The following is a 17,479-nucleotide window of genomic DNA, read 5'->3' as shown; positions in this document are numbered from 1 at the left end:
GACCAATTCCAGTGATCGTTTGTGTAAAATTGAGGAAAGAACGAAGATGGAGGTGATAGAGGCTGACCATAAATGGTAGTTTTCAGAACGCGCTAAAGATCTCATACTCGTCCTCGAATTCACACGGAACGCCGCACCTTTGATTTCGATCTTCTGAAAATTCCTCGCGTTAAGACCACCGTCTTCTCGTTTTTCCACGGTCCGTCTGTCCCTTGGATTTCAAGGAAAAAAGAGCAGAACACTGCTTTGGCCCTTCCTATCAAACTTGGAAGTCCACTCGAGTATACGTGCGCTTCAGATCCTGAAGAACGACCGGCTTTTCGTTGCCTCTCATTCCACTCTTCGACTGGTGGCCACAGCACATAAATTCTAATAGGAAACGAATTAAGCTCTGCCCCATTTCCCCGTGGAGACTCTTGCCGCTTCTCTGTTCGCCGGACGCTTTTTCCTCAGCATCAATGGAAGGATATATCATTCGATTACCATTGTGCAGCGTGCTTCTTCGTTCGCTGCTTATATCTCGGCAAATGAACGTTCATTTTTTTCATCTCCGGGCATTATCGGCTCGTTAAGCGAGTTATTACTGTGGGGGGAATCGTTTATCTGCTCCCTAGATAATTTATCATACGTACTGTGTGTAATATTTTTGTTGACCAACAGAAGATCTAAAGTAGCCCACTCTGATTTTAATAAAATTTCATAAATTTATTCGATAAGTGAAAATAACCTGCTTATATTTCTTTTTTTCTATCGGTTAACATTATAAGACGGTTAAAGTTTCAATTTGCAATAAATATTATTGGAAAATGGGTATATTTAATTGCTTCGTGTGATTTTATATTCTTATCGGAATATCAATTTTGTACAGAAGATTACAAGCACCGGCGTTTTAATTGAGTTCGATAACATCAGTTACCGATGACCCCTAGGGCGTTACTAGAAAATAGGTTATCGATGATCCCTCGTGGTAGTTAACGTGTTAAGTTATTTATGACTGTTAATTCCAGACTGAAAGTGTCATCTTAAGATGAATTAAAATAAATATCACTCTCATTTTCGTTTACACGAGAAAAGTCCTGATTTACGTTTGTATGCCTGGATCTGAAAAAGCTTTAAACGCAACCCTGATAGCAGGGAATTAGCGAGCGCTTACTGTTTAAGTTCCGAATCAAAGGCAGCTCTCTTCACAAAACCGTCCTCGTCAACTCGACGAAGCTAATATTATTATCCAGTTATTTCCCGGTCACGAAATTCGATATCAATCCCGAAGAGAAGAAGGAAACGCGATCCACGGATTCTCAAGGCTGACTTTCTTTCCGCTACCGTTTTCGTACCCTCTTTATTTCCCGAGCCACGTAAATTCTAATGGGAAACGAATTAAGCTCTTCTTCACCCCCTCCTTCGCAGTAGTCTCTCGAAGCAGCGGACTTCCCACTTCGTCCGTTGAAAAAACGACCACCCTTGCGCCATTCTGCGCAGTTTAAGGGAACCGTCTACGATGAAAGATCAAGAGAAAAGAAAAGGGACGGCTTGATCGTATCGAGGTGTTGGTGTCCCCCCTCCTTCCCTTTTCTAAGGGCGTGTAGTAGGTACACGCGCGAAAATGTACCTAGCAAGGGTAAAAGGGAGCGAAAGAACGAGCACGAGGGTAAAGAACCACCACATCGCGCTATCGCCACCCCCTCTAACCGTTCGTAGCCCCGCCATGCTTCACCTCACCCTATCTGGAGCTTTGGCCAGGCTGCGCTACTACCACCACCTCTGGCTTCCAATTAAAATCGTTTCGTCCATCACGGCTCCTGTATTCTCTCCTTCGTCTATACCTCTGCCTCCCCACACGCCTCGCGGCAGACCACCCCCTCCCTTCATTTTTCAAGATTTTTCCTCTGACGTCAGCAGAGGAAACTGAAGGGAAGAAACCTTGGGTAGAGGGTCATTTGGGGGCTGGGAATTTATGGAGATTAACGTTTTCGATGCAATGGATAGTTAAGACTTAAGGACAGGTCAGGGATGATTTTCGTGTGAATTTTAAGAGGGGGATTCGGAAGACGAATTTATGATATTTCGTGTTAGATCATTTTTAGATTAATAAATTAACTATACATGACGATGAAACGTGAAAAATTGAACGTGACAAGAAACTTACAGTTAGTCATCAGAGAATTAAACACCATGATTCACTGTTCGTGCGGATACGTGTGCCCTAAGCACAGAAGCAAAGAAGCACGTTCGATTCTCACCGAAATCATCGAAGCAGAAGGCGCCGCCGGCACGTCACGTCGTTATTCTTTCTAATAGATCGGCGGGAGTAGTTATTGTGTCGGTCGTTACTTGGAGGATCCTTTTTTTCCTTTCCGCTCGGTACACGCGAAAGAAGGGGAGAAAAAAAAAGAGCAACGACAGAGAGGCGTAGAGTAACCTGGACAAAAGGGCCCAGGCCACTGGGCTACCGATGATCCAGTATCGAGGATGAGTCTCGTGCTATAGAAGGTGAACACGTTGCCAAGGACCCTGTCGTTGGTGAATCGAATTATCCTCGGTTCGCTTGAACCATAGGTCCCTCTTCCAGGGACCAGCGAGTCCAGTGGCCCCGAAAAGGATTCCGCTGAATGAGCTTCTCTTTGACGGTTGTTGTCGCACCGGGCCACGTAATGGATGCACGTCCATTGAGAATACACGTCAAAACGCGTAACATAATATCCGGGACCTCGGGAGTAAGAGGCCATGTCTAATGGAATTTATTAGAGAAGCAGCCCATCTTTCTTCGGGTATAGTACCTGAAGAAGGTACACCCGAGGACCTTTCTTCTTTCGGTGCCGAGTGGCCTCTTGTTACCGATCACGATTAGCCAACACGTGCAGACCGTGCTTTGTGCCAGTCAAGGGTGTGGCTGCTCGGATTAACAGCTTGATTTTCGCAGCCATCTTGCTACAGGAAAATGTAGAGCAGAGTAGATTTTAATAACTGTTTTACTAGGAATTCTTATTTGTAATTTCGTTTTTTAATAATAATTTCACTTCTATAGACAGATCATTTTTCTATAATAAAGAACATATGGTCTTTTCCTTAACTATCGAATTTTGTATTTTTTACTTAAATATTCGATCGATTGGATTAGACGAAAAATGAATTTCATCCAAGTTTACAGCAACATTGTTCTATTTACAACAGGCGGTAAAAACGTTGGGAACAACTGGGTCGATCGGTTACGATAGAGTTCGGAATAAAATGTACGTGATGGCCGAATTAATTTTTTTCATCCAATCGTGGACCGTGTTAAATCGTTCAGAAGTAAAACGTGGCCCGTAGGAACATCGTACAGCAACGTTTACTACCATTCCAAAGGGGAGAAGTAAAACGATTCGAAGCCCTAGTCACGTATCGTGGGGCAGAATCGACGTATTTTTGAGAGTGGAACGGAGAAAATGGACACAAGGGTTACTAGTCTCGTGTCTGGGATTAGCTTCCGAACCGGAACGAATTAATACTATAGCGAGCGATGGGAAAAATATTCCTTCGTATTATTCAACGCCCTGAGAAAACGAATGAACGAATAAACCAACCGATTAGAAATTAATTAATAAATCAACCAATCAAAAAACTGGAATTTTACCTAAATTTCATAAGTGAACATCCCCAGTTTAATCTATGATATATTAGTAACAATAGATATATTCATTAAATATTTAATTGTATAGAATTACAAGTTGGAGAAGTTTCCTTTCATATTTTGAGCCATTGTGAGGAACGCGAATATCTACTTTTTTATGATAAACGATATGAAAGCATGGTAATGGTACATTTTAATATCCTGGTTAAAATAATGAAGCAGGGAGGGCTTGTGATAATTAAGCAACATGGAACTATGATCAAAAAACCAGCTGAATAAAATTATACCGTGAAATATGAAAGAAATATACACGTTAGTAGGTTAATTATACAGTAAATTTAATTTTTTCAAATTATTTGTTATAAAAACAGATCCTTGATACATTATAAATTATTATCCTTGATACATTAAAAATTAATTTCAAACTACAAAATTCAAATATATAAAAAAATTACAATTAGAACTATAATAAACTTCGCTAGAATAAAAAAAAAGGATTTTAAGAGATTTTATTATTTATCTTTACAATTTTTAATGGAACATTTAATCGAATCAAATAAATAAATAAAACCTCATGAAATGTTCCTTTGCGCATTGAATTATAGGTCAAAGTAGTTCCCTTTCATATTTCGAGCTAGTGCGGGAAACGGGCATTCGAAAAGGAATAAAACGTGAATAGCCGTAAATTTTCGAGGCAACCGATCAAAGTCGATCAAAGTTTCGAACTACGGCAACGAAAAGTTCCAGAAGTGCTCCCTATAAAAAGACGAGATCGACGTGTAACGAGTGAAAACGTGCTACCGGAAGGGCTTCTGGCACAGGATGTGAATTATATCCTGGCTCGTGGCGAGATAATTATGTTCTCGTAGATAGCGAGGGCCTTCTGTGAAAATATTATCGAACGAATACACGTTATTTCCGTGCCTTTTTTTATCAGCAAATACAACCCGTGCATGGTTCCATCAAAGATGTTTTTTGGCGCTTTAATACGGGATGTTCATGAGTTTTTAGACATTTCCTGTTTTTGACATTCTATTTTTTCATGGAACCGAAAAAGTTGATTGTAAATTATTAGCATAAAGAATCTGTTTCTTCTTAAAAATGTTTAACCCAGAGTCTCAGTTTATTATGTCGGCGATAGCAGATCTGAAGAGTGGGTTTACACAACACATGTTTCTGAAGCTCTTAGTTTGTAGATTTTAACTGCCACATCTTAAAACATTCTGAGAAATAGTAGGACTTTGACTTTCATTCCAGTACAGAACAGATTTAACTGAGAGTTCACTGTGTCTTCTCTTTTTATTATAGTTCATTTAAAAAGCAATTATATTGATTATTAATGATGGAGGAATTAATTTAAACTAATTTAAATAATTATTCAATATTAAATTCAATTCCACTGATTAGGTTAGAATAATTCATTTAATAATGAATAATTTATTACTTGCCCATTGCTGCATTGAAATCTAGCATATTATAAAATAATAATTCTTAATCATTAAATCATAAGAATATTTTCAGAACCTTCATCATCTCCCTAAATCTGTTTTAGCCATCCCTGAATTATAGAAGAGTGGTGAGACGATCATGTGGTCGACCCAGAATTTTCCAAATTTTTAATTTGGTAATTCGGAAATTCAGAAATTCAGGAATATAAAAATACCAAATTTTCTGGAAATCTGGAAATTTCAAATCTTTAAACTAAGATATTGACAACCCGTCAATGTCATAGAACATCCACCAGACTGGATTCTCCGACCGATAACAATAAAAGGAACGCATAGATGAATATCCGGAAATGATCTTACCCCTGTCATTTCCGTTTCCGGAACGTTAGAAGGAGGATGGGATCTCCCAATCGAAATTTGCTTGGAAAAAAGTAGAAAAAAGGGTAGACAATTGAACGATTAGGGGTGAAACTTCTTTTCCCCTTTGATTTTCTGCTCCACCCTATTTCTTCGTTCACGCTCCTGCTTCCTGTTGCGTGTTTCATAGAGAATAGTTTAGGAGGGACGAGAAAGGTCCAGTTCATTGGCTGATATGGCGTAAAAAGAGCATGGACTCGAATTTCTTGACGGTCACCCTATCCGTAGGGTCTGTTCGCTTTTTTTTTATATATTGTGCCCGATACAATGAGAGGGCGAGGTGCTTCGAATCCGAGACCAGGCTTGTAATCGACTTAAAGATGCCGACTTCGAAAGAATCTAAAAGTGAGCCGATACTCTTCTCCGTACATTTATCAAACTAAAGTAATTATAAAAATCAATCAATTGTAGCAATGTGTAGCAAATTAACAATGTGTTTTTGTATCGTGCTTCACGGAGAAACTGATACAACCCCTATTTTTCAAAAAGGGATCAGAAGTATGACATTGAAGTGCTTCAAAAGGTCCAAGGGACAAAGCTTGGGGTACTTAAAAAAAATTTTCATTTCGCGTCGTTGCGCAGAGAAGAAGGTTCGCAATTCTGGGTCACTTCTTGGTGATAATCCCTGTAACAACGAAAGACTGGCCGTGTGAAACGTGCCTAATCGCGAAATCGGCTCAACCCTTTCGCCCCGCTTGAAAACCATCTGGCCACCTGCCCAGGATTACGCGTACATATTGTTCGCCATTGAATCTCGAAGAAGACCCGGTTAGATTATCTAGACCGCAACGTTATTTTTACATTAAGTCGACTTATCTTCCAACCTTTTTTATAATGATCTTGATTCTCAAACGGTTGTTTATTCTTTAGGTCTTCAGAATTTTTACACTCTAACGAAACTTAACATTTGCGTCTGGGGCACAATTTATAATATAATGTGAGGGTTCTACACGTTCGTCTCTGCTGGAAATCTATCAAACACCCTGTACATTGACATAGATATGATCGATAACAATTACAATACACAATATTGTCAATTTATGGAAAAAGAATTACCGTTTTAATCAACTATAGAATAGTTGTCCCAATAAAAGATTCTTTCCGTTGTTACAGGGTGTTTGCTGGACAATTCGGCGCCGCGGGGCCCGCCCGATGTGCCACCCCGTAACCCTACAATGAGCCGTGTCAACGGAAGATTACCAGGAAGTCATACAGCCAGCGATCACGAGCGTGATCCTGATCTTCAGCCGTCCTGTCTCGTACGCAGCCCGTCCGGCGGCTTCTACAGTATACCAAGTGAGTCTTCAGGCTAGTTTAGAGGGCTAGAAAAGGGGTCACTAAGGCGCGGATAAGGCTGCTACTCGAGAACGTCCCCTGATTTCATGAGCTTACCCTTGTTCTATAATTGAGCGTTCTAGAGCTTACGCTCATGCCTAGGGTTTCGCTATTCAGAAAATTATTTTAAATTATTTTAGAAAATTTTGTTCTAAATTGGGAAAAATCTGTCTACAAATCGAAAGGTCTAGAGTTCGAATCCTATTATTTCAGGGGCTCCATTTTTGTTAAATTTTTAACAAATGCCGAATATTTAATTCCAATAAAATTCAAAGATTTGAAAGAAAATTTTCTAAGTAAAGCGACAGAAGACATTTATCTCATCTCTGAATAATATTTGTCGCTCACAAACATAATCGCTCACAATTGTGATAACGTGGCCTGAGAATTTCTGAAAATCCTGGAAATCTCTATTGTCAATCAGTTTAAAGTTCGCATCTGTTTATCAATAGATCATTATTTACTGATAGAAAGATTCCGATGAAAAGCAGACAAATGATGATTCTGACGTTCGGAGGAGGTGTGTCTGGCGATAAGTATTTCGGAGAACGCTATAATAAGAAAGCTTAAGGGTGGAAGAGAACGAGTGACATTTCTGACGAGGGTAGTACGGCGTAATCAGTGATGAGCAACGTGGGCGGGGGTGCGATAATTTCCCAAGACCAACCGGGGGGCTTCTTCTGCTATCTTATCGCGTAGCCAGGATTCTGAAGTGGTTACAGGAAAAATGTCTGGCGTACCTGAAAAGTTCCGACGCTCCTTCATGAGGATTTACCTCGATTATTTATCGAAATATCTCGGCCGAAAGCTTCTTAGTTTATCTTCGAGGAGCAAGCCGCTTTCTGGTTACCTCGAGATTACGACCTAGTTAGTCTAGAAATTCTGGAATCGATAATGCGCTTTAAAATAAGAAGCCTTTCTTCATCCTCTGTGAAAAGTAACGATCCTTGTTCCTTTTTTAAATCCTTCGGGCATCTGGTATCGATTTTTCTTCTTAACATGTGCTGCACCCTTGAAATTTAAGGGTTCGACAAATTCTTCGTTTTCAATTCTCGTTTAGTTCAAAAATTGATGATCGAACAACTTGTTTTTTTTTTTTTCATTTGTAAAAAGAAAAAGGGTGGATCGTTTGAAAGTGCACGCAGCCAGGCGTTCTGGAATTTTACCAGAAACGATAACCGGTAAAATGCCGTCTGGATGCGGCAGAGGGCTCGAATGCACTCGAGAGAAGAAAAGCACACGAAGGTACAACGTTTTCGAGACACTTTAACGCCAGGGGTATCGGCTGCAAGGAAAACAACGGGCGAAACCTAACCTCCTTGACGTTTCAAGTGGTGAAGAGAAGCAGGGACACGAAAGTACACCCGCAAGAAGAAGTTTCTTCTCTTGTTTGGTTTTTCCATGAACTAGAAGTCGAAATTTTTTTTCTTTTTCTTCTCTTCAAAATGACTTTTCCTCGGCCATCTGTATACTTAACGCGGTTGGGTATACTTGAATAGACCGTGGGACGGTTCGAACAGTGATTTATGATCTCTGGACTTATTGACCTTTGGTTATGACACTGGCTGACACTTATGACCTTCCACAGAATACTTTTAGGCTCCTCCTAAAGGTCCTGTCTGAATACTTCCTTTGCTTCTTGCTTGGTCATCGACGTTACCATCAATATGCTTTGTCACCTACGCTTCTGTGGACCATTCGCTTAGGCCACTCAAATCGTGGAAATTTTTGCAAACATCTTGTTACAGGGAATATTTGGAAAGAAAATAACATTTTTACTTAAATTCAAAATTCAAATTGGAGATGGGATCGCAAAGGGTTTAGAATTAAACAATAAACTTTGACAGTGACGCTTGTCAAAAGAAACCAGAAGAATCATTAATTAAATACCAGACTGCGTGCAAATAAATCATATCCGGGCCAGATAGATCATTAAAAGCAATTCTGACACGCCAACCAACGGACGTATCCCGCCTTTTTTATTCGGCTGCTCGCATTAGACGTCTCGTGCTGCCAATAACCATGAAAAAGGAAGAAGCTTAGCTAAGGGGAACCCCATGAATTGGCCGTAATCATGGATATCTGGCTAAATGCCATAATCATGGGATTTCGGGGCCGAACGACCGGCAACACCTGCAATTAGCGGCATGGGGTCGCTTTTGCAGGACCTTCGTCTTCCCACGCTCCGATTTTCGTGTTCAACCAGGTACATGTTACCGGTGAAGGGTGAACCAACTAATTTCTATCCCTTTCTTTCTTCAACATCGAATTTCAGACCCTTTTACCTGGTCCTATTGGAAACAACACCAGGGAACAAGGATCTTTCTGGCCGTTATTTGGAAAGGAACTTAAATGAACTTGTATTCGTAGTATGAAATGTTAGAAAATTCCTTCGTTAGTCATTTTCGTTACGTGGATTTTGGAGAAATCGTCGATCATAATTTTGTTTAGATTAACATTTAAAATTTCTAAAATTCCCAATTTCTACCTATGGCCTCGATAATCTAATGACCTCGATATTTTTAACGCTATTAGATATACCTCTCCATTCGGGTAAAAATTCCTAATTATCAAGATACACACATAACTGAAGAAAACAGGAAAGACCGCATCGATGGGTGTAGTTGGTATAAATACAACAAGAAAGGAAACGAATTAACCAAACGTCAAGTTTTTCCCCTCGATCCGAGGATAGACGGACAACGTCGGCGTCGCGGGTGTACGTTTTGCGATGCCAGACGCGACGCCCTTTTCTTTTCCATCGTGTTCTCCAATATACACGAAGAAGCAGGAAAAAGAGGAAGAAGCGAGACGGTGAACGAACGCCTGTGTTGAATCGATAAGTACATGATTCATCGTGGTTTCGGTTTGAATTTCAAGCGACCAACACCGTAAGGTGCATAAGAAAAATCGAACACCTTCGGATTACACCTGTGTAATCCGTGCTAGGCGCTTCAAATCTGAAGTTTGGTAATTAAATACATTTTCTCTTAAAAAAAATGTTAAGAGAAACATTAAAATACAATATTTTTAATTTTAATTTTTAATGAATAAAATATTTCCCTTCAGGGGGTGGTTTTATCTGATAAAACCCTACAATGTTATCCAAAAAAAATGAAATTATTTTGCTAATGAACTACCGCAATATTAATAAAAAGTTTCATAATTTCATAAACTTTCATTGTTACTGTGCCACGTACTTTTTTGCATAGAAACAAGGATAACCCGTTAAGGCTGTTTCAAACGTTGTCGAGTGTATAAAAGTGAGATGGTGTGGAGAAGTAGGCCACCGTATCCCATGAGAAATTTTCCTCGATCTGCAACGTTACAAATTGTATGTTCTCTCTTTTTTTTCCAGAGATACCGAAGAATGAGTACAACAACAAGAATCAGTCCTCAGGGAATAGTCCAATAAAGGTCGAGCTGCAGAACAACATGGACAGGTAAGCCTATTTTCAATTCTCCGTTATCGACGATAAAGAAAGGTCGGAACGAATGAGTCGTGGCGAACACGTTGATTTCTTCAACAATGAAGACACTCGTGAATCATCCGTAGAATGTTTGAAGACGAAGTGTCATTCCATAGAAAAACCATGGAAAATCGTGTTCCTTCGGTTCCATTGAATGAGTCACTGCAGCACCTCGAGTGTCCACTCAAAATTTGCTAAACGGTCGTAAATTTTCGACCACCACGGGGTTTCTGTTTTTCCACAAAACGTTTCCTTTGCACTTCTGTTCTTGAAAAAGAGAAAAAAAAAGAAAAAACCGGACCAAAGACGACGGTGCGTCTGGCTTTCGTTTTTCCATTATCGCGTGATGCAACGAAAGCAAACAGACACCCTCGCACTCGAGGCACCCGGTCGGTCCCGTTTAAATATTTTTTTTAGAAGTTTCTGAGTTACATGGAAGCGTGTGACGCTCGAGCATAAACATACTCCTGAAGCAATGCTTTCGCGCAAAAGCACGTGACGGCTTCAAACATATTTGCTGGATAACAAGCGGAGTGAAACGACGTTTCCTTTCCTTTGAAATTGGCATTAAAACTACCGTAAAATCGTCCAACTTACGGTGCAAACCAGACCTTACTTTTAATAGTGAAACCTTAAAATAACTTAAATCAAAATTTAAATTTTAATTATCACTTAAACGAAACTTGGGGATATTTGCGTTTTGGTTCCTTTCTTTCTTGATATAATGATTCTTACTTGCAGTCATCAAAGTTAAACGAGCCTGTTGTTGATTAATTACAGAGTACCTTTACCGTACGGGCACGCGCCCTCAATGATCCCAATGAGGAGACAAAGCATTCGTTGTCATTTTGTGAAAGGGGTTGATTGGTGCAGCTGGAAATTGATCGCAATGATACTGCTTATGGTTTCCTTGTGCATAACAGCAGTGTTGGCCTATGTCGTAGGTAAGTTGTTTTTCAATTTATTCAAATACGCCATTCGAGCAGGCGATATCCATTCCTAATTTTTTTCTAACATGAGGCTAGTTTTCATTTGAAAATCCTATTGGCTGCAAGACCATTTAAAAACATCTTTCTGTATTTCAGTTTCGAGCATAGTGAACCGGTCTTACCAAGGTACAAAAGCGTGCACGGTGTTGGTGGGCGAGAACGCGGACCCGAAAACTTTATTATCAGAGGGTAACAAGACGTCCACGTCGAGCACGTCGTCGTCGCAGTCGAACAGCAGAACGCGTCAACAATCGTCGTCAGGAGGTAGTATTAAACCGTCGGCTAGCATGTTAGAGCACGTGTACATCCGTAAGCGTAGGGATACGTATAACCAGCATGCGTTGCACCAAACTGTCGCATCATCCTTTAAACCCACCGTACAGCTGCGCTCGACCGTGGTCCAAGAAGACGAATCATCGCCACGGTCTTCGCAGCCATCGGCCCTCCCATTAGACGAGGATCGTCCTGGTAAGATTGTGCATGAAACGGCTGCGTATACGGATGATCCTCAGCCAAATGAAACCGGAAGCGAATCAGGATCGTCTACGACTCCCATGGGGACGTTGCTGCTTGCCCTGAATCTCTCTGACTCTTCGGTTACTAACTTGACTCCTACAACTGTCGCCTCTTCGTCCTCTGTCTCTGTTGCCTCTTATTCGTACGCCTCCTCTTCCGTTTCACTTAACCGGCCTTCCGAGACCCCACCAGGGTCTGGGATCGAATTAGCTTACGGTCATGATTCGGTCATCGCCGTTACTACTGATCCAGTTACCCCGGAAGATGTCCACTCCACTGGCTGGACCGTGGACAGTGGTAAGGTAGAAAGCTCAACCGTCTCTGAAGATGACGTTAGTCAACACGAAGAGTCTACGTTGGGTATAGATACTTTGGACGTTGAGAACGATACCGTTAGTGGTGTAGAATCGCTGCTTGAAAGTTCTACCACTGGCTCATCGAGCGTAAGTACTCCTGGCTCCACGAGTGATATCGAGGAGCCGGTGCCACCGGTGGATGAATCTTCGGCAGAGAATTCGGCAAGTGAAAAGAACACCTCTGACAATACTTCGGACGTAGTGAAGGAAACTCGAGAGCTCTCCCGGGAGGACCTGTCGACAGAACCCGACGCTCCTCCTACTGGCTTGAAAAGTTCCGAGAAATCCGAAGAACTCCAACGGGACTACCCTTTACCGATTTATAATTACGGCCAAGAGGAAGTGGAGATCGTGAAGTTGAATCATGGCGGGGAGTCGGATACCGTGACGAAGACGAGGCTGGATCGGACTAGCAGCTTCGGCAACAGCGTTCCCCGTCTAGGTCAGAACAGTGATTTCCGAGTGATCACCAGAGAGGAAAGCGACGAGGAGTTCCTGCGGGAGTTCGAGAAAAAGTTTCGCGAGGATGATACACCGACGGACCAGGAAGAGGCCCCGAAAGATACTCATATTCCTCCTAACGTCCCGGTTGAACCTAACCCGCCATTAACCCAGCAAGTGAAAATCATCGAGGTGCCGGTTGATCGGTCTCACCCATCACCTTCATCCGCCTCATCGGCATCATCGGCATCATCGTCGCCGCATCGTGTGCTTGTGAACATAACCATCGCTTCGAGCGACTCATCCTCGAAGCCGCTTTACGTGCTCTCCGTGTCCGTGCCCACGGACGGCGCTCACCAGACGCCCGAAGTTCACCAGCGGGAGGAATCGGGCTCGAATGTGGTTTCTAACACGAATGATAACAAACTGCCCCCGCCGCCGCAGCCTCCTTCGTCGCCGCCACCCCCTCTGTGGGCGGGCGGCGAGTGCGAGTGCTCCTGCCCGTGCATGGGCTCCGCTTCTGACGAGTGGGACAATTTTTCAGCAATCGACGAGAACAACGAGCATGAGATAGTTAACTCGAGTCTGTCTGTAGAGCCAAACAAGATGGCGGAGGAGGAGGTGGTGAAAGAGAATTTCTCGACCACCGAGGAAAATGGCGGATCTACCGATTGGACCACCGCGAATTACGACACTGAATCGAGCAGCGTCGACTTGTCGTGTTCTGGGTCCACCCCGTTACCCCCAGAACCCACTATACTGATCCTGGAAGGTGAGGCCCCGTTTATGGTTTCTTTTTTTTTCAGCTTCTTTTCTTTTTCTCTCTCTCTTTCTCTTCTCCGCTCATGCCGGCTTTGATACACGTAGCGATCCGCCAAGTACAGCCAGTTTGCTTCGGTGTTGTAGAACGGTAGTTTGTTGAGTGTTTAACGTGGTCGTGGTTAGAGCAGAAGTTTGTGTAACGCTGTAACGAGGTACTGGTGCATCGTGACGTACGCAAGTACATAACACAGGTAACTCTAATCGGCTTTTACACGGAATAAAAGGAGAATAAGTGGACTGGTGTGGGGATTAAAACTAAATTTTTGCTATCTTTCTTCTTTCCTTTTGGAATCTCAATAACTTTAACCTTTCTTTGGATAATTAAAATTTTTTAAAGAGTCTAATGTAAGAACCATTGCAATACTTTCTAATTTTATATTATTTTAAATATTAAAAATAATGTGTGCTGGTTCTTGCATAGACGAGTGATGAAAATGATTAAAATTGATGAATTATGTATGTAAGGTAATACGAATGTTAAGTCGTCGACAAAATTCGCTGATACGCAAAGCCTAGCTAAGTATACAGCCATGCAATTTTTAAATATCTCTTATGCTTTACATTTTAACAAGAACAGTCAGTTTTCTCACGGGAGATGTTTTCTCGTGGTTGTACTGAATTTCATGCACGTCAGCAAAATACAAGATAACTTTAAAAACTAGGATAATACCTAGTTATATTTTGTTTTTAGATGAACATGGAAAAAGTTTATATTTTTATAAACGTGATATTTTATTACAAGTATTCTAATTTTTCATTTTAATCAACAACGTTACTGTTTAACATTATTTTAAAAAATTCGTGTATTCAGATATAAGTTTAAGTTTTTCTTAAACAAAAATTCAATTTTCATGAACATATCTCGTCGGAAAACTGATTTGTAATAAAAACTGAAAGCATTATATTGATGTGTCCGCCGTTTTCCATATTCAGGTGCCAGAACTTTCCCAGCCAGGTCTTTCCCACCTGACGGCACGACTTTCGCTCAGGTCGGTCTTGGCCAGAAGCTGAGCAAAGAAATTCCACCGTACAGCTACTGGAACATGCAATTCTACCAATCGGAAGCCGCGTACGTGCGGTTTGACTACAATATCCCACGTGGCGCGAGCATCGGCGTATACGCGCGGAGGAATGCCCTTCCCACGCACACGCAATACGATCTGCTGGAGGTGTTAAGCGGCTTCAAGGCGAGGACCACTCGGGCGTCCCATGTTAGTGTTATTGTATGTGCCACTGCCCCATTTTTCATTTTCTTTTCTATCATAGGACTCGTAGAGCCGTCTATCAAGATCTTCTATTCAGATGTCCTGAAGAAAATTTATTTTTTATTCTTTTTTTTGAACAATTTCAAATCTACGGTTCAAAAGGTCGTCTTTTTTTATTATTCTTTTCCCTGAAATGTAGTGGAGGAATTGAGTGTATCGATGGAGTGTTTCTGAGATTTGTATTGATTTCTCGTGTAGCCTTCGATCAAGAAAGAAGTGACTCACTATATGGAGCCTGGTCATTGGTTTCTCTCGTTGTACAATGATGATGGAGATCCACAGGAGGTGTCTTTTATAGCCATAATCGCTGAAGATATGACGCACAATTGTCCTAACGGGTGCAGCGGAAAGGGTGAATGTTTGCTGGGTCACTGTCAATGCAATCCTGGCTTCGGTGGAGAGGATTGCAGCGAAAGTGTCTGCCCGGTTCTCTGTAGCCAGCGTGGTAAGTGTAGGGTTTGATTAGGGGTCCTAATCTGGGTCCTCCCAAAACTGTATTTAGATTATCTTCCTCATCCTTCTAAAATTTTAAGATTTTCAAATTCTAGATTTCTAAAATCCCCAAATTTCAGACCTTCGAAGCTCCAGAATTTCTAAATCTTCAAATTCCAAAATTTTTAAGGGAGCTGACCCACTCCCAAATATACCCTAGTTACACCAATGGTCCCAATTCCAATTACCCTCATCGGTATCATTAATTTCCGTGCAATTACAGGAGAATACATAAACGGAGAGTGTCAGTGCAACCCCGGCTGGAAAGGGAAGGAGTGTTCCCTGCGCCACGACGAATGTGAAGTGCCCGATTGCAATGGACATGGCCACTGCACCAACGGGAAGTGTAATTGCGTGCGCGGTTATAAAGGAAAGTACTGCGAGGAAGTGGACTGTCCTCACCCAACCTGTTCCGGTCACGGTTTCTGCGCCGAAGGTACTTGCATCTGTAAGAAAGGATGGAAAGGTGCGGATTGCAGTCAAATGGACAAGGAAGCACTGCAGTGTCTACCAGACTGCAGCGGACATGGGAACTTTGATCTTGAGACGCAGACCTGCCTATGCGAGCCTATGTGGTCTGGCGATGACTGTTCGAAAGGTAATACGAGAGAATAGATATCTTGTAGTAGGGGGTTCTGTTGACCCTTAGAGCAGTGGCGGGCAGATCAAGTGCCCGCTGGAGAGTTCAGGTTCGGCAGCAAATGTGTTAATAATGGTTTTATGAAAATATAATTATTAAAATTCAATTACTTATTGAGCTATAAATTTATTAGACGCGGATATAAATACTCATCGGATCCAAATTCATTTTTAGACGAAGAATCATCGCTTGCTCTCAGGTGTCTTCAATTCTTTAAATAAATTCAGTATGCATATTTATTATTCTATTCATATGTTTCCAGGTTATACGTCAATTTTACGACCGATTCTGTTTGACCCTTTTACTAATAACGTGACATTGATACCTTCTTGTTGACTAACTTGATTTTATTCTAAACAAAAACTATTGACTTGCTAGCTTTTATATGTTGCTTGTCCCCACTAATGCAATAAAAGACTAGAAATCTAAAAACATTTTTGTAATTCAAAATTTCACACCTTTTTCAGAATTATGCGATCTGGACTGTGGGCCCCACGGCCACTGCGTGGACAATGCCTGCGACTGCCTGCCCGGATGGTCCGGCGAATTGTGCAATTTGAAGCAATGCGATCCAAGATGCAATGAACATGGTCAATGCAAGAATGGAACATGCTTGTGCGTGACTGGGTGGAACGGGAAACATTGTACCATGGAAGGTTGCCCGAATTCGTGTTCTGGTCATGGCCAGTGCAGAGTCAGCAACGATGGCCAGTGGGAGTGCAGGTGTTACGACGGCTGGGATGGCAAAGACTGCAACGTGCTTCTTGAACAGAATTGCAACGACGGAAGAGACAACGATAAAGGTATAGTACGAATAAAAACGACATTCAAAGAAATTTTACCGTCTTTACAGATTCAAGATTTAACCCTAGAAGGACCAAGAAGCGGGCTCGTCGAACCCACCGGTCATAAAGTATTGAAAATATTTGAAATTCTGGAATTTTAGAATTTTAGTGTTAGAATCTTCGAACGACGAGGTGGTCAGTCCACATAGAGAGAGGGAGCTTATCTTGGCCCCTATTTTTTTAGGGGCCCCTCAAAAAGCGAATTTCCAGCAGCTCTTTCATAAGTCTATCAGAAATCCTACCCCAATGCCATAAACCCTTATTCTGACCTGAATCAATATATTCTTTCCAGACGGTCTGATCGATTGCGCGGATCCGGAATGTTGCTCGAATCATATATGCCGTAGCAGTCAGCTTTGCGTGTCGGCCCCGAAGCCGATCGATATACTTCTGCGAAAGCAACCGCCGGCTATCACCGCTTCCTTCTTCGAGAGGATGAAATTTTTAATCGACGAGGGTAGTTTGCAGAACTACGCCCGACAAGAAACCTTCAACGAGAGGTGAGTTAACAAAGCTTGTGTCGGCAGCACGATGGATCGCGTGCGCGATTCGTATTTCGTTGACCCGCGATCGGTTTGTCTCGTTATCGATCACCTTTCGATCAAATACATACGTTATTACTCGCTCGTGGTAACCGTGTCCGTCCCGACTTTGATGTTACGTGGTACAGTTCAATAAATACACATCCGGTTACAGACACCCGGAATCATCAAAACAGATAACATATAGTGTTACAATTATCCTTTATACATCTTAAAACAGATGCATGTGTTTATATGGGTCTACTAAAAGTCATTAACGGGGGTACCGAGCATGTCGTCTTATGACATCCA

At 41.8% G+C, this 17,479-nt stretch overlaps 1 protein-coding gene across 8 annotated transcripts in view; it reads left to right on the top strand.

Moving 5' to 3' along the window:
• LOC114879610 (teneurin-m) overlaps positions 1-17,479 on the top strand; it is a 237,706-nt gene that overhangs the window by 211,524 nt on the left and 8,703 nt on the right. For 4 of the 8 annotated variants that reach the window (XM_046285252.1, XM_046285255.1, XM_046285254.1 and 1 more), the window contains 9 exons: positions 6,589-6,771; positions 10,169-10,253; positions 11,061-11,224; positions 11,366-13,354; positions 14,338-14,627; positions 14,868-15,114; positions 15,385-15,759; positions 16,269-16,604; positions 16,939-17,146. In XM_046285252.1, the coding sequence (XP_046141208.1) occupies positions 6,589-6,771; positions 10,169-10,253; positions 11,061-11,224; positions 11,366-13,354; positions 14,338-14,627; positions 14,868-15,114; positions 15,385-15,759; positions 16,269-16,604; positions 16,939-17,146 (3,877 nt within the window). The remainder of the gene's footprint in view (positions 1-6,588; positions 6,772-10,168; positions 10,254-11,060; positions 11,225-11,365; positions 13,355-14,337; positions 14,628-14,867; positions 15,115-15,384; positions 15,760-16,268; positions 16,605-16,938; positions 17,147-17,479) is intronic. The other 4 variants (XM_046285253.1, XM_046285251.1, XM_029194677.2 and 1 more) reach the window with 2 other exon arrangements.

Source organism: Osmia bicornis, chromosome 3 (genome assembly GCF_907164935.1).
Source record: "Osmia bicornis bicornis chromosome 3, iOsmBic2.1, whole genome shotgun sequence".
NCBI lineage: Eukaryota > Metazoa > Arthropoda > Insecta > Hymenoptera > Megachilidae > Osmia > Osmia bicornis.
This window is presented reverse-complemented; position numbering and strand designations above follow the sequence as displayed.